At 49.0% G+C, this 19,174-nt stretch overlaps 1 protein-coding gene across 1 annotated transcript; it reads left to right on the forward strand.

Annotated features, from left to right (window-relative positions):
• Window positions 1-1,125: 1,125 nt before the first annotated feature.
• HDAC3 (histone deacetylase 3) lies at window positions 1,126-15,166 on the forward strand. Its single transcript, XM_059825391.1, has 15 exons — window positions 1,126-1,191; window positions 1,443-1,525; window positions 6,289-6,431; window positions 7,829-7,910; window positions 8,704-8,760; window positions 8,857-8,912; window positions 11,018-11,151; window positions 11,417-11,497; window positions 11,586-11,659; window positions 11,895-11,959; window positions 12,325-12,414; window positions 12,531-12,589; window positions 13,021-13,100; window positions 13,492-13,649; window positions 13,940-15,166. The coding sequence occupies exons 1-15, from the start codon at window positions 1,137-1,139 to the stop codon at window positions 14,007-14,009; spliced, it is 1,287 nt and encodes a 428-aa protein (XP_059681374.1). The 5' UTR covers window positions 1,126-1,136; the 3' UTR covers window positions 14,010-15,166.
• Window positions 15,167-19,174: the final 4,008 nt, after the last annotated feature.

Here is a 19,174-nt window from a genome sequence, read left to right on the forward strand (position 1 = left end):
GAGGTGTGGGCGCCCCATGGGGACCCCACTGCCCATCCCCTGTGCCCTCGGCGGGTGCGCTGTGGCAGCTGGGGGGTGACTGAGGGTGATTGGGGGGCAAGTGGGGGTATCTGGTGAGCAGCTGAGGGTGACTGGGAGGCAGCTGTAGAGTTACAGGAGAGAATCCAGTGGGCAGCTGGGAGTAACTGGGGGCAGCTGGGGGTAGGTGGGGAGCAGCTGGGGGTGCCTGGGGAGCAGATGTAGGGTTATTGGAGAGAATCCAGTGGGCAGCTGGGAGTAACTGGGGGCAACTGGGGGTAACTAGGAGCAGCTGGGTCTGATTGGGACACAAGTGGAGGTAACTGGTGAGGAGCTGGGGGTGCCTGAGGGCAGCTGGGTGTGACTGGGGGGCAGCTGTAGGGCTACAGAAGAGAATCCAGTGGGCAACTGGGATCGCCTGGGAGTAACTGGGGGCAGCCGGGGGTGCCTGTGTGTAGGTGAGGGGCAGTGAGGGGTGACTGGGGGCAGCTGAGAGTGACTGGAGAGCACATGTAGTGTTGTGGGAGAGAATCCAGCAGGCAACTGGGAGCAGCTGGGAGTAACTGGGGGCAGCTGGGAATGACTGGAGGCAGCTGGGGTAGGCAGGGGCAGCGAGGTGAGATGAGGGTGACTGGAGAGCAGATGTAGGGTTATGGGAGAGAATCCAGCAGGCAACTGGGAGCAGCTGGGGGTGACTGGGGGCAGCTGGGGGAGGACAGGAGCAGCGAGGTGAGACTGGGGTGCAACTCGAGGTAACTGTGGGTAGCTGAGAGTGCCTGGGGGCAGTTGGGGGTGATTGGAAGGCAGGTGGAGGTAAGTGCTGAGCAGGTCGGCGTGCCTGGGGGCAGCTGTAGGGCTACAGATAGAATCCAGCGTGCAACTGGGACCAGCCGGGAGTAGCTGGGGGCAGCTGGGGGGACGGCGGTGGGCGGTAGGACCGCGGGGGCGCCGCAGCGATGATGGCCCCGCCCCTCGCCCCCGGCCCCGCCCCCGAGCCCCGCCCCCGGCGCCGTCCGTCGCTCGCTGTCGGCGGCGCCGCGCAGGCGTGGGCTCACGGCGCGGTCGCGGTGTGATGACGTGAGCGGTAGCGCGCGGCGGCGGGTCCCGGCCTCTCCGCCATGGCGAAGACCGTGGCCTATTTCTACGACCCGGACGTGGGCAACTTCCACTACGGTGCGGGCTGGGGCGGCGGCGCCGGCGGAGGGGCCGGGCTGGGGCCGGTCCCGGCTCGGGGCGGGGGTATAGCCCAGCCCTGGCTCGCCAGCGCGGCCCGGGGTCGGTCCCCTCACCGCGTCCGGGGCCGAGCGGGCCCGGTGGGGGGTGGCTCGGTGGGTCCCGTCACAACCCCGGGGATGAGGGGCGGCTGGTGTTCCCCGCCACCCCCCCCACCCCCCCGGTGACTCCCCGTGTCGTTTCCTTTGCAGGAGCGGGGCACCCCATGAAGCCGCATCGGCTGGCGCTGACCCACAGCCTGGTCCTGCACTACGGGCTCTACAAGAAGATGATCGTAAGCGGCGCTTCTCCTGGGGCCCAACGGGGGCCCCCCCTCCGCCCAGGCGGCGGGGGAAGAGGGGGCTGCGGCAGGTGGCTTTGGGCAGGCAGCCACCAGAGTGGGTGGTTTAGGCTTCAGCATGTGTGAAAGGTGCTGGAGGCCTGTGCACCGTCCTGCTGACTTCAGTCGTGGCCTCCATGTTAAGGCTTGGCCTGTGTTACTAGGTTCTTCACAGCTTTCTTGTGTCGCTGCCTCTCCTTCAGCTCTGCTTTTGGCACAGCAGTTAACAGAGTTGTTGCAGACAAGGCTTTACGCAGTCTCAGGCATTCTCATCACCCTGAGCCCCCACCATACCACCCAGAGCTGCTTGGAAAGGCACTGTTGTTGGTTGTCAGTATCTTGTTCCAACTTGTGCATACAATGCCGTGCCTGGAGCTGCAGCAGTGCCACTGGGGACCGTGCATGAAATTTCTGTGTCTGTAGCCGCTGGTAGGAAGGACCCGGTGACCACTGTGGACCGTGTGGTCATAGAATAGTAAAGCTGAAAAAAAAACCCGTCAAGAGGCTTGCTAATTCACTTTGATGCCTTAACAGGATTCACTAATCCCATCTTACACCTGCTCAGTGATTGTCCAACCTGCTTTTCAAAGCCTTTGTTGCCTAGCCAGCTCAGTCAACCTAGTCCAGTGCGCTCTGGTTCCTAGCGTTAGAAATATTTTCTCTTCCTGAAATCTGGCCTTTGTAAACCTGATAAAACATAATCGGCACGTAGCGAAAATCAAGAAGACAACGTAAACCTTCGTCTTTCAAGAAGTTAACTAGTTTTGGGATGATGGAATATCATTATGAATGTGTGGCATCCCTCTTCGCTAGAATACTTGTTCACTTTTCTATCCGTTCTTGCAGCACAGAGCAAATGAAAAGCTCTCAGGAGTATAGGGCGTGTAACTTAATGCCTCATGATACAAGATGGAGGCAGGAATGGTAAAAGTCTTCTACCATGCTACCCCTTTTGAGATGGCTTTTGCCCATTTTGACATATAGAACGTGCTACCTGCAGCTGCTGAATTATTTTGGGGCCACTTGTTTTGTCTCCTCTTGGCTTATTCTGGCTTTTGGTGAGGCAGGATTGCTTCTGACCTGTTTCAGACCGTTGAGCCGTTTAATTCCTGGGCTGGCTGGCGCAGTTCCAGGTCGTGCTATCTGATCCAGAGGCTGGGTGTAGCTGCTGCCTATTGTCTCCACAGTCTGTGATCTGTTTGATGTGCCCTGGGGAAGGGCCCGTACCCAGAATGTTACTCTAAACTTCATAGGCTACAGCTCCGGGCACTTCTGGTTTTATGTACACATATGTATGTATTTATATATGTACATATATGGGCATACATAAATGCATTTATAGTGTCTTTTCATGGGAATTACCTCATTAAGAGTTGAAGAACGCTTCTGTCACAGTCATCATTGTGCATAGCTAGCAAACGGGGAGGGGAGGTGAAAGAAGGGCACTAAACCGTCATAGCTCTGATCTGTGAGGGATGTGACTTTCCCCCGTCCTTCCTCTTTATGTTCATGCCTCCCATGTGTGTTCCTTACCCTTCTGCAGTCGGGCTCTGCTCCGTGTGACACTCTGCAAACCAGCTGCTTCCCGTGTTACTCATGAGCCTGAACTGGATGACCCCAGAGGTTATGCAAAGGCATGTGCTTTCAGAATGATGGTAGAACTTGATCGTGGGTTGTTGCTTGCAATTGTAGAGGATTGCAAGTAACAGGCAACAGTTGGGCTTGTTTTGAGGCTGTGGAGAAGAAAGCGTGATCAACTTGTCTCAGTGATGTGTTCTCACATCTGCAGCATGCTTTAGGGATGAATCGTGAACTTCTGCAAAAACACAGTGATCGTGCAGAGCTGTCAGACGGAAAAGTGCAAATTCCAGTCCCTCTCCAGCTAGACTAGGCACTTCTCCAGACTATGGTTAGCTTCCCAGGCTCCCTCGTCCCCACTGTTAGACGTTAAGCAAAACTATAACCAACTTTGACTGCTCCCTTAAAGACCTAAGTAAATATTTAGTTGTTGTGATACCAAAAAAAGCCTGTCCTTAAAGGTCACTTCTCAAGCCCTTGACAATCGGGCAATGTTAACGTCAAAGTTGTATCACTGTGAGCGCAAGAGAGCAGGATTAGACAAGTGGTTTTAATTCTGTCATGCTTACAGTGTCTTCACTATATGGGCAGGACAAGGTGCAAAATTCATGCAAGCATGATAGCAATAGAGTTTTCCTGCTTTGTGTTTTTTAGAGCAAAGTCTGAACAGCCAAACCAATACAAGTGGGGCAGAGGGAAAGCTAGATCTCGGCTGCTTTGTACCTGCGTGTCTGTGCTGCACAACTGTATCATTATCTCTAGTGCTGTACAAGTGCCTGGTGTTTGGCACAAGCTCAAGTTCAAGCTCTTCCACTGCCAGCGTCTCTGCTTCTGTGGTGAGAGACTTGCGGATTAAGCAAAAGCAAATAGAAAATAAGCTGTCCCAAAACTAAAGCACAATATCAGTTTTTAAAGGGAGGTGCTAAAATGGACCAGTGGAACAGTTCCTTGATGCAATATATAAAATTAATTTGGTATGTTTAAACATTAGGAAAGCTTCCCTGTGTAATTAATCTAATTCACTAGTAAAATCGCATCCAGCCGTGGTGACCTGCTGTTGTGCTCGCAGGGGTGGGGGGGGGGAGGGGATGCAGCTGGAGTACATTCAGGGTATGTGGAATCTTTGCAGAATTTATCTCTAGATTTTTACTGTAAATGTATGAACTGCTATGAATAACTTCCCTAGAGTTGGGATTTTTCTTGCCGAAACAGCAAAAAGCATATTCTGACATAACACTTCTAAATGTCAAATCGATGTCTGAATGAGGCAGTAGGCAAAGCTGTACTCTTCACCATATTTTTAGTCTTGAAACCCTTTTTTGGGGGTTATATTTTCCACAAGATGCCGTCGTGAAGCTGAAAAACACAGAGGAAACTTCGTCATGAACAGTCAGTGACTGGCAAAGTTACGAGCAAATAAAAGCAGGAATTAAGGTCAGTTGTGACTATAAAAGGTCCTGTTAACTTCGCGTTAAGGTTACACCATTATCCGCCCTCTCTGCCTCCTCCAAATAAAAGGCTGCTATCCCATCAAGCTGGGTTTGCCTTTTCGCACCTTTCCCACCTTATCTGTGGCTGGGGCATGCAAGAACGCGGTGAACCCAGGCTCAGCGTTGCCGAAAGAGGGAGGATTGTCCTACTGCTCACCTTCCCTGCTCCTCTGCTGTGTCTTCCCGCTGCCTTTCTTCTGCTGCGTCTGGAAGCCGCTGGATCCCTGCGTGAACTGATGCAATTTAATAACTCGGCAAAGCTGGGAGAATTTTCTGTAGAGTTAGAAACAGCAGCGGACAGAGGGGGCTGAGTGCCAAAGCGTGCTTAGGAAGGTGGGTGGGATTGCTGGGAGCAGAGTGAAGGGTGGAAGGAGGCAGGTTTTTTCTTCTGCCAGCAGCTTAGTCAGTCTTGAGGACTTTGGTCTTTTTTTTTAACCCCCTTTCTGTTTTGAATCACACATCCCTACTTTTTGTTGTCCAGGAGAGCCTCTGAGTATCTGGTGAGAGCTATTTCTTCTCTGTGACGACTGTTAGCATTGGTTTTGGTCTTGTTTGATTTAATCAGCCATTTGGATTCCTGGGAGGTACCTGTGTGGAGCCCTCATGGGGAATAGGTCTTGCCTTCACCCTTAGCAGCTGCACTAAAGGCTCATGCTTGTGAGTTGCCTCATCCTCGTTTGAGTTGTCAGAGGCAGCAGCCTCCGAGACACACCGAACCCCATGCATCCATGTGGAAAACACCGTACCGCGTGCAGATCAATTTGGGAAAGGAAACGACATGTTTGTTAGGGTATATTGTGTCTCTGAAAATTAACATGTTTCCTGCTTAGTCCAGGAAACAGGCGTGTTGGTGCAGTTGCCCTGATAAATTTTCCCTTTGGAGACGAGCTCATACATCTTACTATTTTTTTCATGTTCCACTTTATAGAAAAAGTGCATGCTTTAATTAAGAGAGATTGGGAAATACAAACAAAATCTCCTCTTGATTTCAGTGCAACTTTAATTTCCTCTTGCCAGGTATGTGGTGTTAATTTTTAACTTCCTGTATATTGAGGTATGTGCGTTAAGTGCCAAACTGGCAAGCCTCTGTTGTCACAAGATCTTTAATTTGAATCCATCCAGTTCCCCCATCATTTTTCACTGGCTTTCCAAAGGAAACAAAGCTTATGCAACTCTTCCATCTGTCTGTGAGCTTTCTACAAATAACTTTTGAACCTATCAGCCCATTACAGGCAAATCTGTATCAAGGTCTTAAAATTGTATGAAAGCTGGTGACTGAGAAGGGAGTAGTGCTCCCCAGTGAAGAAAAAGCTGTAGTTTGAACTCATCTGTTTCATTCTGCTGGCTTGCCCAAGGAGGGGGATGTGTACAGTGGGGGAAGGAAGGCATCAGAGAGTATGTGGCAAGAGCTGCAGTTGTTATGAGAGGCGGGACATGGGTTTATGCCTGAAAGAGGAAAAATTGGTAGGAAAGCAGACTTCGTGGAGCAACTTGTTGAATTTAAATGAACACGAATGTCAGGAAGTCAATGTATTGGAACATTTTTTTATATACTTTGTGCAGGTTGTTTGTTGATTAGCTTGAGATTTCTTACAGCCAAAGCAAATGTGAGTTTGGATGAGCAATAAGCCTTGCCTTTCTCTCTTGAAGGTTTTCAAACCGTACCAGGCATCCCAGCATGACATGTGCCGATTCCACTCTGAGGACTACATAGACTTCCTCCAGAGAGTGAGCCCCAACAACATGCAGGGATTCACCAAGAGCCTCAATGCCTTCAACGTGGGTGATGACTGGTGAGTGCTCTGTGCTGCCTGTGAACACACAGTCAGAAAGGGTGCTCCTGCATTGCTCATGTCCAGAGAGCTCTTTTAGAATTTCCCATTTCTTACTTGTTTTTAACCAGAATGAGGTGCGTGTCCCTCCTGTGTACATTACTGGAAAATCCTTGATTCCTTTCCCTTCTCTTTAGATCTTGCAGTCCTCCTTTTTAGATCTATATTTAGGCTGTAAGCTTGGTGGGTTAGAGACTGTATCTCTGCTTGTTCTTGCAGAGCCTCCAGTTCTTCTTGAACATGCTAACTATTTTTTTAAATGATTGCCTGTCATTTTAGCTACCTGAATATGTGCATCTTAAATTCAAGACAGCTTTGAGAACCTGATTTTCAGGTAGAACTAAGGAGATGCTCATGCTTCTGTACAAAACTACATGAGATCCTGTTGAGAATATTCAATTCCAGTCTTTAATGCTCGTGAGAGATGAAACTTGAAAGAAACGTGTGGAAGGGCTCTGTGGGTGACTGAGGAAATAGCAATATGCCTTATCTGTTTGAGGATTATAAGGGCTGTCAGAGAGCAAGATTATTCTTACGTATTCTGTGGAGAGGAAAGCTGTAAGTACTAGCACGGGAGGAGTTATATTAGCTAGAGAACAGTGTTATCCCAAGAAGATGTTAATATAGCCTGTTTTTTAATATTTAGGCTGAGAATCAGAAGCCTGTTTTGTAACCTTGCTGCTCTGATCAGAAACCATCTTCTTATCAGAAGTGAAAGGGGAAATAAAACCCCACAGTCTTTAAGCCATTGCTTGTCCATGAATGAAATGTGTAATGTGATGCCAGCAAGCTGGTGACACAGGGGCTCCCTGTCCTGTATTTCTGTACTCTCCTGGGCTGGCTCTGTGTGGTGGGATGCATCAGACCTCAGCGCTGTCTTAGGAGCAGTGTTCATCTCTGGTTGCAGTATACTGCGTGCTGGGCTGTGCGCTTGGAAGCTGTATCTTCCAGATATAGCTGGGGGGAGATAGTGCAGGAGCAGACCAGTCCTCTCCTCTCCTGATGCCATGTCTCACATCATGTCCTTGCTCTGGGCACGTGTCAGCAGAGCTGCAGGACAGATGCCGGCATATGTTGTGAGCAGGGGAGCCTTTTCAGGACTAGCTTGGAAGCTTTGGTAATTAATCATTATCAAATTCACTGAATTTCCCATTGTGTTTGCGGCTAGATTGCTCGCCTGCTGGTACTCAGTGTGTTATAAGCAGGGTCAGAGTGATCCCAAATTAACTCTTTCACAGAGAATGAGTTTTGATCTTGCTCAGGTAATGTCCTTGAACAGTTTTATTCCTGGCTTTGCTCTGGAGAAAGGGGGAGGAATGAGAAGTTGTTGTGTGTTTGAATCATGGTTTCTTTTTCAGCCCAGTGTTTCCAGGCCTCTTTGAATTTTGCTCTCGTTATACTGGGGCCTCTCTGCAGGGAGCAACACAGCTGAACAACAAGGTAACCGAGCTGATGTGCTTGTCTTCTTGAAACACAGGCATAAGCCTACTGGTTTTCAATTTAAGGAGAACCTCATGGATGTATTTTGTAAAACAACACAGCAAGCACCGCTGTGTTGCAGTGTAAATACCTAGTGCTGTAGGGCTGTTAAGCTTGAGACCATTCCTGTACTGTCAGAGGCAACCATTTAGTAGGTGTTTAATCCAGAGGGAGTCACAGGATACTAACACTGGACATACTGAAGTCACAAAGTACTCTCGGCGCTGTAGAACGAACCTGGGGTCTTCAATGAAACGAGCTGCTGGGAGACCTCAAGGTTGCTGCTAGATTTCTGCTATGGAAATGCACTAAAAGAGATCCTGCAGAAGGTCTGAAGAAAAGGGTCCCTCGGGAGGGTATAAAAAAAAAAACTACAGAGGTTTGAGTCTTTTAGAGTCCTGAGAAAGGTCTAATGAGTGTCAAGAACAAGTGCAGGAGCAAACTGTATGTGCTAGGTGCTCTGCCTGCTGCTGGCTAGGGGGGGAGCCGTGGAGGTTGGAAATGATCTTTTCTGGTCTAACAAGGAATGTAGAGCACAGGACTAATCTGGTATGGACATGATGTAGCCAAAGCTGTTGGCTGGGCTAATGACCAAGATGGAGCTTTGTAAAGGCCTCTGTAGGAGAAGGAAAGGCCAGAAGGGTGTTTGTGGGTCACAGGTCTGGGCAGGTTGAAGTGGGTGCACTGGGGAGGTGGGTGCAAGGTGGTTGTTACCACATTGTCACCTTTAACTAACTTATCTTTCCTTTCTTAGATCTGCGATATTGCAATAAACTGGGCAGGAGGCCTGCATCACGCCAAAAAGTTTGAGGTAATGAGACAAAACTGCGTACTCCTCTGTCTTTTTTGAGGCCCAGGATCTGTGTTGATCCCATTCTAATGCTCTTCGGTTTCCTCTGTCTTGCAGGCTTCTGGGTTTTGTTATGTTAACGACATAGTTATCGGCATCCTGGAGCTGCTCAAGTAAGGACATGGGGCAAGTGCAGTGCTGTCCTGGCTGGCGTGTGCTTTCCCTCCACTGCTTCACTGTTCTCTCTCTCTCTGTTCCCCCCCTTATTTGCCTTTCTAGAGTCCAGGAAGGCCAACAACTTGATTTTTGTCCTGGCCTCTTTAGGCATAAGAAAGGGGGCTTAAGAATTGCAATATCTGACTTCAGTTTTGTTGCGTTTAGCTTAAGTGATGCAGAAAAGTTCTTCAATTCCATTTCTCCTTATTCATCTGTGAAATACTCATTTCAGGGTCTCCTGAGTCGCAGCGTTTTTGCCACAGCGAGCCTTTTGTAGGTAAATGCACGTTATGGCTCACTGGAGAATTAAATGACTCAAATATTTCTTGATTTGCTTGAGTGGCTTAAGAACAGGACTTGAGCAACACATGGATGATCAAAGGACACTTGCTTTGAGTAAAAAAGAGTCAGTTTGGGTTTTGAGGTTTGGTTATTGGGGGGTTTTTGGGTTTTGTTTTTGGTGGTGTTTTTTTTTTTTTAAATGAAAAATAAGTTTGGGATGGGAGGAAGAGTTACAGAAATGCCTTCCGTTTCTTGGATTGATCTGTGAATTTTTTTTTATTTTTGTACTCTGAAATGCCCTCCTTGTCACTGAATCTGAGACAAGATGTTACGGAATTATAAATATTTGAGGTCCACCAGACAATAGTTACATGCCTGGTGGCAAGCTTACTCACTGTCAAAGTCAGATTTACGGGATGTACTGGGGTTTCTTGTACCTCCTTCCTCTCTGCCAGTCTTCCCTGCTCTGTGTCTGGAACCTCAGGTCTTCACTGTGTATCTCCGCACACTCATTTTCTAGTCTCACGAGTCCTATATGGCAGAGGCTTCAAATACAGCCCAGTTACCCCTCATGGGAGATTATAATATGCCCCTATTCTTTTGCTCCCTGTTTTCAGGAGCCATTTCTGCAGCAGGTGGATGCATACTTGAGTTTGCTTCCCACCATGGGAGTACTGTGGTGCCTCTGCTCTTAGAAGATCCCTTTCTCCCTTTAACCAGTGTGCAAGGGCTGTGTGTACGCATCCCCTTTTTCTCCTTGCTGTCATTTGTCCATGGGATGAATAATCTGGGCTGTCTTAAATAACTTATGTCTCTCTTGAGAGACTGAGGCAAGGTACTGGTCTGCTCATCAGCATGGGTCAGCACCATCAACCAGTTTGATCAGATCACTGCAGACACACTTAAAGCCATGGTTCCAATGCAGATGACACAAGCCACATGCTCCTCCTCTCTGCTTCAATGTTGTCTTGTCTTTTCAGGTCCCTCCCCAGTCCCCTAGGATTTTGGCATGGATACCAGATCCCCTGCTGTTTGGGGACTGACCAGATGCAGTATTTCCTTGCAAAAAGTTGGAGAAGTTCTCTCCAGCCGAGCAGAGAGCTCTAGAGCTGGCAGGCAGGGATGGCTTAGGGCCATGTCTCCAGTGCTCGACAGCACATCAGCTTTGACCATTACCCCAGTGTATTTACTTTTGATGATCTCCCCTTCTTCACCCTCTGTCTCTGTGACCCAGCAGGCTCCTTCTCCAGTAAATTTAGTCCAGCCTGGTGTTCTTGGTGCTAGCCAGCTGGGACATCGTGCTGCCAGTAATCTGGCATGTGGAGGAAGTAAGTGTTCCTGCCTCCTCCTTGGCTAGATTACTTTTCACTTACGCAATGGTTAAAAATCGTTGGAGCTCTTAAAGATTAACTAACAGCAGGTTATTTGTAGAAGAAACAAAACCCCACAACTTCCTAACCCCCAGGTGGTTAAAATAGGTTCTCTTTATCATGTGCTTTCCAAGATATTTCTGGTCCCATGTGAAAACACTTTTATTCTACTATCTCTTTCCAAGCAAAATGTTTTAGTGGTGGGGTGTGTTTGACTGTATACCAATGTCACGTATCTAAAGCCATTTGATATGCCTGGGGTGGGACAGGTGACTTATTTTGGCAAGTGGGCTTGCAGGTAGATGTTGGTGGTCATTTTCAGAGTGCCAGATGATACTGAGGCATGTGGAGAATAGTGAGGTTGGGTGTGGTGCAGACAGTAATGCTGTTTTGCCTCCTATATTCAATAGATATCACCCACGTGTTCTGTATATTGATATTGATATCCATCATGGAGACGGTGTACAGGAGGCTTTCTACCTGACGGACCGTGTCATGACAGTGTCATTTCATAAATATGGGAACTATTTCTTCCCTGGTACAGGTATGTATCTTCCCTTATAGTGTGAACCTGGCCTCGCTTTAGAATCCTTTGAAAGTTCTACTGGAGTATAAAAGTGTAAAATCACGAAATTAAGAGCTGCAGGGAGAAATGATGGAAAAGCAATTAGAGAGGAACAGAAGTATAATTACTTGTAAGAAAGAGGGATCCTAGCTAGGTTAAGAGATCTAAACCCAGACCAGATCTGGCCTTTCCACACATCTGAAGTCTCAGAGCTGTTGTGACTCTTCTGTCTTTCCCTGGCCAGGTGACATGTATGAAGTTGGTGCAGAGAGTGGTCGTTACTACTGTCTCAATGTGCCTCTACGAGATGGCATTGATGACCAAAGTAGGTGTTCCCTGCTGTTTCCCCTTGCTCAGACATTTGCTGGTCCTTCTGCTCTAGAGCCATGACAAATCTATCTTTCTCTCCAAAGGTTATAAACACCTCTTCCAGCCAGTCATTAACCAGGTGGTAGATTACTATCAGCCCACCTGCATAGTACTGCAGGTAAGAAAGCAAGCCTCTGTGCACATGTCCATCCCTTTCAGAAGCTGTAGGTTGGTGGGGGCTGCTATCGATGCATTACCTTCTGTTCCCAGGGGATTAGGGTTGGTGTGTCCTAGCTGAGCTTCCGTCTGTACCCTTTGGTGAATGCGGGTGGCCGGGGGTGGGGAAGCTGATGTGTGTCTGGAAAGCAATGCCTCCATAGCCAAAATTCAGTTGTTCTTTTTCTGTTCCCCAGTGCGGTGCTGACTCTCTGGGTTGCGACCGTTTGGGTTGTTTTAACCTCAGTATAAGAGGACATGGGTAAGTACAGCGATGCTGGGGCAGAGCAGTTAGTTGAAGGACCATCCTTTAGTCTGAAGGGCTTTAATGAGTCCTCTGCTGTGGGGCTTGAGCTTTGACTTTGGCCTTCCAGCAGCACCAGCAGTTTTTTGGGGTTTTTCTAACTCTTGTGTGACAGGAGGGGGTCTCGGAGTGAGGCTTTGTACAAGGCGCTGCAGAGTGGTGGTTCACAGAGTAGCACACAGTTCAGGCTCCCTGGGTGGAAGCCCTGAACTCCAAGTGTATCACACCAGCTGCAGTGGTGTTTGAGTGCACAGTGGCATTTCTGACACATGAATGTGTGCTGCAGTTAACAGCTCTGACATTTTTTTGTTTGGGGTTTCTAGGGAGTGCGTGGAGTATGTAAAGAGCTTCAACATCCCCTTGCTGGTACTGGGAGGAGGTGGTTACACAGTCCGCAACGTGGCACGATGCTGGTGAGTCTCTTCTGTGCTTGTTGAAGATCACTGGTTAAGCAGTTTCTGTGGGCTTTGTCCTTGCATGCACCATGTAGCTTTCTCTGGACTGAGCTCATCTTATTCCATGTTTTCAGGACTTACGAAACGTCATTGCTGGTAGATGAAGCAATTAGCGAAGAGCTCCCGTATAGTGGTAAGTTGGAGTTCCGTTTTCTCCTCATTAGCTGAGGTAAAGTATTTGTTTTATCAGCTGGAGAATTAACACTTCTATTCTGCATTGACCAGAGATAAGACCAGGGCCAAAGTGACAGCACTTTCTGAACTTGGAGATGGCCTTAGTCGTCTCCTACCACCCACTTGTGTGTCTGCCCAGCAAAGCCTACCCCTACTGTGTCATGTGTCATTTAATTTGGATTGTTTCCTCTTCAGTGACCTGAGCATTACTTTTGCTCGCTCTGTTGTTTCATATAATTCCTTGCGGTTGCAGAGCTGTATGTCACTGTGCTTTTTAAAGTCTGGTCACCCCTAGTGTGGTGGGAGAGTGAGCTCTGCTTCCCTGCAGAGCAGTTGGTGGCTGGGCTCCCTTGCCTCTCTGCTGCAACTCTCTTGCTTGTTCCATCACAGAGTACTTCGAATACTTCGCTCCAGACTTCACCCTTCATCCTGATGTCAGTACGAGGATTGAAAATCAGAATTCCAGGCAGGTAAGTGCTTGCAGCCTTAATGTGGTATCAGCTATGTACTCCCAAAACCCTGTGGTTGATGCTCTGTCCTGTGAAACCAGGTGGAGCCCACGCAAGGAACTCTTGCAGGGCAGAAAGCTGACTGAAAACAAGCAGAGCCTTTCCTCTGGGATATCAGAAAGTCTCATAGTGTTTGAGAACTTTGCTGGGTATTATCACTGTTTTCTATGTGCTTGATTATCAGTGATTGAGTTAAGCCTCCCACCTCCTCTGCTCAGATAAATAGCTTTTTGCACAAATGTGTTTCTTATGGCCACCACATAGGTGATGCAGACAGATAGCAGTGCTGACAGTTGTGACTCTGCAGACTGCCAGATCTCACTGTGGTGATCCCTCTGTTTTTTCTACATAGTATTTGGATCAGATCAGGCAGACGATATTTGAGAACCTGAAAATGCTGAACCATGCTCCCAGCGTGCAGATCCACGATGTCCCTTCTGACTTGCTTAGCTACGATCGCACAGATGAGCCTGATCCAGAGGAAAGAGGCTCTGAGGAAAACTACAGCAGGTACCAGCTCTTGTTCTGGAGAATTGGGCTTCCCTTTCCATCCTTGCTAGGATGGGCAGGTGATATATTGGAGACCGTCTGTTTCCTAGAACAAATACTGAGTCACTTCTGAGTCTCTGGTTTTATCCCAGAAGCCTCTCTCTAGAAACGCGTGGTCTCCTCACATAACATTTTGTGGGGTGTTTGGGTGCAGGGCATCTTCTGACCTTGGGCAGTGTGACCTAGACATTCTTCTCTGACCCCAAGGGTGTCAGGGCTCTCCTCACTGATGGTGATTGTCTTTCCCCCAGGCCTGAAGCTGCCAACGAGTTTTATGATGGTGACCACGATAACGACAAAGAGAGTGACGTTGAGATCTGAGGGCTCTAGTGTGGGGCTCTGGACTCTGGGGGGTCCCACATTGGACATGGGTGCTTCGGGCAGATAACTGGGCCACGCAGGAGCCAGTTAGCCCTCCCTTTATATTTGATTGCATGTGGTGGCAGCAGAAACAGCACCACTGCAGGCTTCTGCTACCTGGAGAGGCAGAGAGCAGTGAAATGTGTTCCTTACCTTCCACCACATGTCACGGTTCCAGCTGTCACCCCTCTGGGAGATGGAAATTCAAGTAGCGCTCGAATCTGTGCTGTGTACTGGCTGGCAACCGTGCGACTGCCTTCAGTCACCTTCATAACTCCTGTGTAGGCTTCTGCCAACAAGGTGGGAGCCGGAGCGGTTGTGCCTACGATCTCTGCCTCTCTTCAGCAGCGACGCCTGACACATCCTGCTCTCCCTGACCCTCTGCTCAGATACCCAGTTGACTGTCCTCTGAAGCCTGCACTGAGAGTTGCTTCCTGATATCCCTTCTAACCATCTGATGCTCCACAGCTCAAGGAAAACTATTTGAGAAGACAAGGCCAGTTGTGGGATAGGGGTCGGGAGTGTCCCTGGAGCAGGGAGCAGCTTGATGGAGCAGGATGGAAGAATGTATGCAGAGCTTAGTCTTGTATGTTCCCCCATACTCAGTTTTGCGTTCACAAACGAGTACTGCAACACTTTGCGGAGTTGGACCTAACTTACCTGTTTTCTTTATTCGTCGAGAGGCTAAAATCACTGTGGAACAGAGGTTTGGCTGCCAAGGTCAGTACATAGTGTGTCTTGCACCTCTAATGTAGCTTCCAGCTGTGTTTTCCAAGTTCACACGTGGCTCTTCTGTGTGTTAGCAAGAGATTTGAGCTGCTTGCTCAGAGTGGAAACCATTCCTTCTTGACTGTATGCAGGAGACATTGCTCTGCTCGTGGGTGAGGGAAGCTGCTTCCTCCAAGTCCTGTCATCTTGCCCTCATGCAGCAGAGATTTCTCTCGGCCATCCCTCAAATCCCAGACTTGACGACTCCTGAGAAGGAGCAGCAACCTGGTACCTGTTGTGTTTTGGAGTGTGCCATCTGGGGAGACGAGAGGGGTTTAGCCTCTGTCTGTACTGTTCTGTTTGTTTATTGATGTCTTTAAACATTAAATGAAGAGGCAGTATTTTTCTTACCTGACCTGTTGTTCGTCTGTTTAATGCTCACACCTTTGTGGCTCCTGTCCTCCCAAGGATTGAGAATGTGCGTGTCATCCCTGGCAGGGTACTGTCCTCTGCCATCTGACCTCTCTGAATGAATGGAGGGCATTCAGCTCCTTGAAGTGTATGCTGGTGAGTGTGTACTGATGCTCAAAAATAAGGAGAGACCCCTGAATTCCCTTACAAGAGGACATGTGGGCTGGTGGACACTCCTGCTTGTGCCTCTGATTCCAGTAAAAGCTTTGCAGGAAGCTGCAGAGCTGATTCAAGAAACCTTTCCTGCAATTGTTTTATATATCATGGTTTCTTTGAGTTGCAGTTTTGTAAGAGTCTGCTCCTGCAGTCTCGCTTTCCTAAAGCCCTTGTTGGTGACTATTTTTCGTCATTTTTAGACCTGCCACTAGCTCCCTTTTCATTCCCCTTCCCCAGGTCCATGACACTTGTCCTTTATCAAATAAGCTTGCGCTGGCCTGTCTGGATTCATGTTCCTCTTCCATCTAGTCTCCACCAATAAACCTGTGGAAAAATGAGAGATGTAGAAAAGAAAAAGGTATCTAACATGGTAGGTGAAGGTGAGAGGGAGACACCAACTTGACACGATCTGTTGATGTGTTCACAGGCGAGGCCTATTCCTGTTAGGACATATACACAACCGTCAGCGCAAGGCTTCAGCTTTTTGAGGAGGAGGTGACGCTTGGCCACAAGTGAGCTACAGTTCGTGTAACTACAGCGTGAAGCAGGCAGTAAGTCAGTCTTACTCCCACTAGGTGCCCAGAGAAGTAAGTTATGGTAGAATTAGACTAGGTGTGGAGAAGGATGATCAAAGGTACGGGACAGCTCCTGTATGAGGAATGACTCAATGGATGAGGATTCTTCAGCTGAGGAGAGAGAACTGAGCTGGGAAGGGATATTTGTAAGGTCTGTAAAACCGCAAGTGTCTGACAGGGTTTCTCCAAATACTAGAGGAGCATCAAATGAAACTTGCAAGTGGCCAGCTCAAAAGAAAGGTTGCTTTGCACAAAGCTAGTTGAGCTGTGCAAGCTTTTGCCACCAGGTAATGTGAATGTGGGTTCAAAAAGGGACTGGGGGGGGCGGAAATAATCAGGGTTGTTAATACAAAGATACTAGGTGCAAATTGTTGGTGATTGGGTGAGTGCTCTGGAGTATTGCTGCTCACCCTGTGCTTGTACCATTCCTGCATCTGCTGCTTGGCTCCTGCAGGGTGGGCACTGGGCTAAATGGACCTTACTCTGATCCCTCTTTGGTGAGCTGTGTTTGTTTCTAGTATTCTGTAGCCGAGAAAATGTTCTTTGCAAATCAGAAGACACAAAATGCTGCTCCAGCAACGAGCCAAACTTGGGGGGAAAAAGAAACCCTTGTGTCCGAATAGAAAATAAACTTGTTTTATTCCAGCTTGCCATCTTGCCTGGTGTCAGAGCTGGCTTGTCCCCTCTGCTGCTGTCGTCATGCCCTGTAGCAAAACTGGTTTACAGGGGGAATCCAGGCTCCTACCTTGGGTAGCAGGCAGTGTTTGCTTTTGGGGGATGGGGGAAAGGGAATTCCTCCCCTTGTAATTCTCTCTCAGCTGTGAAGATGGGGATGAACTTCCCTGGCAACTCTCCCAGCCAACTTTTCCTCTCGGCACTGTTCCAGCTTTCTCTTTTCAGAGCCCTGCTCTCTCCTGGGTTTTGAAACAGGGCTGGAAATCTGGAGTATCTTACCTGGGTTTGTAAAGGTGGATTTGTTTTCTTTTTAGAAAACGAGTTCAGTCTGTAGAGATATTTTTTTTTTTCCCCTTATAATTGTATTTTTGCAGTGCAGCAGAGTTGTCAAAAGAAAGAAAGTGCATACTACGCTCACTATCCAATATTGCAGGGCTACTGGAGCCGCCTTAGACCAGCGTTTATCCCTGGCATCGCCCGGTCGTGGATGCCTGGTGCCGGGGTGAGACAGGGATGAGCCCGATGCCCCCCGCACCGCCCTGATACCCCAGCTGAGGTGGCAAAGCTGCACCTCCTGGCTGCTGGCTCGCCATCCATCCCAGGCGCTGAATGACTGGTAGGCTGCTCCCTAAAACAGAGGATGGGCTGAACCTCAGTGAGGCCTGGTTTAATTATCCCTAGGGAACCTCTGGGAAGGCGCGTTCGCACACCTCTGTACAAGGAGGGCAGTTTCTAAGGTGCACTCCTGCCCTGAGTCGCAGTCATGGCTGCGCAGCGGGGCTCAGGGGAGGGTGAAAACGATTTTTGGGTGCTAGAGCGTGGGTTTTCCTGCCTCTCTTGCCCTTTTTTTCTTCCTCTTTGCCTCGTCGCCCAGCCCAGCCCCTCCGGCCCTGGAGTCCCGGGAGCGGCGCCAGGGATGCGCTCCCTGCCCGGGGGCGGGGAGAGCGCGGCGGGGTGGGCGGGGCCGGAAGGCGGCGCTTCATGAATATTCATGGCCGGCGGGGCGCTGCCTGCGCGGGCTCGTGGCGGCGGTGAGCGCGGCGGTCCCGGGGAACGGGGCGGGAGGGGGGGTCGGTCGCGGAGCGGGTCCCGGAGGGGGTCCCGGAGCCCGTGTCGCGGTTCCTCCGCCGTGGGCTCCCGGGTCAGCGTCCAGGGGAGGACGCGCAGCGGGCAGAGCCAGGCGGTCCCGCCGGCTCCTCCCGCGCTTCCAGCTTTTAAAGGAGCTAACAAAAACTCGGGGGGGTTTCCCTCTAAATTATCGCTGATCGATATAAAAACACTTATTGGACTATTCGGGGGCTTAGCTCAGGTTTAATTGCTGCTTGGGTGCTTGATGCAGGTCCCCGGGCTCGGCAAACTGCAGCGCTCTTTTCCTTTCTGCCAAAAAAAAATAGTATATTTCCATTTTATGTTTCCATTCTTACCCTTGAATTTTGTCTTTTCAGGAGACTCCAGAAATACTGAGTTTGGCCCTCGGTGTTGCTTGGTTTAGGTTAATCCCTCAGCCCGGGATCCCAAGGCTCTTTGCACATCAAAAGCTGGAGCAGGGAGTGTTTGCGCTCCTGTTGTAGCACCCGGCGGATGGATGGGATGAAAATCTGCCCTTCTGAGTCCATCAAAACCCAAAATGACTCTGGGAGCGTGTGGAGGACGTGAAGTTGTGCTTGTGCGTTTTGATAATCAAGTAATGCCGTTTCTTTTCAGGTTTTGGTGGATGGATGCTCCGAATGTGGGATCCAAAGCCTTTGAGGAGCTCCTCTGTCATGGAAAGCGGAGAGGCAAAGCCTGGCTCAATGGGTCCTGATTACAGGTCTGTGGTTTCTTTGTGCTTCTCGCTTCCCGGAGGTGCTGGGCTTTTGGAGTTAATGAGCCTCTTTGAAAGCTGCTGATTTTCCAGGCAGTGCTGGCTGTTAAACCTTTGTCCCCCACTAAGGAGGGGAATAAATGTTAATATCTTATCTCCTTCTCTAGTCTCCTGTTCGGCCTGTTAGTTAGTGAGAAAATTTCTGTCTTTTGCAGGAGTTTTCTCTTTGCTCCTGATATTATTAATATTACCCTTCCCCAAGGATAATATCAATATTATCCTTCCTGACTTCTGAACTCGGGTGAGGTGTGCAGGATTTTGGGAGTGCTGTGGCCGTTATTGATTCCAGAGTGTGTGATTGAGATCGTAAAAATCTCTCTCCCAGTCCCTGATACTGTTGGATTGGACAAAGGCTAACAATTATAGAGTAAATTTTCCTAACAGCATGCAGAGATGAAGGATGCTGCCTTGTTTTAACTCTCGGTCGGTAGCCTTTGATGTGAGCTATGACTCCTACTTTGGGGAGGATTTTTCTTTTTCTCCTCTCTGCAGCCTAACACGGGCTGGAAGGCAAGTTTCTTTCTTCTTTACTAATTTCATTTTTCAGGATGTGGAAAACAAACTCAAGCTCTTCCAGCCAAAACGCAGCCCTCTTAGGTGACGTCAGTGGTGGGGGAAGGCACGTTTTAAGCGTCTTTGGTCAATAGGTATGAAAAGTGCATCTTTTCCTATTTCAG

The sequence above is a fragment of the Gavia stellata genome, chromosome 16 (genome assembly GCF_030936135.1).
Source record: "Gavia stellata isolate bGavSte3 chromosome 16, bGavSte3.hap2, whole genome shotgun sequence".
Lineage (NCBI taxonomy): Eukaryota > Metazoa > Chordata > Aves > Gaviiformes > Gaviidae > Gavia > Gavia stellata.

Coding starts and splice junctions, on each gene's coding strand:
- HDAC3 (XM_059825391.1), top strand. CDS start 1,137: ATGGCGAAGACCGTGGCCTATTTCTACGACCCGGACGTGGGCAACTTC. Junction 6,432..7,828: donor TTCAACGTGGGTGATGACTG/GTGAGTGCTCTG, acceptor TTTCTTTTTCAG/CCCAGTGTTTCCAGGCCTCT. Junction 13,650..13,939: donor TCTGAGGAAAACTACAGCAG/GTACCAGCTCTT, acceptor TCTTTCCCCCAG/GCCTGAAGCTGCCAACGAGT.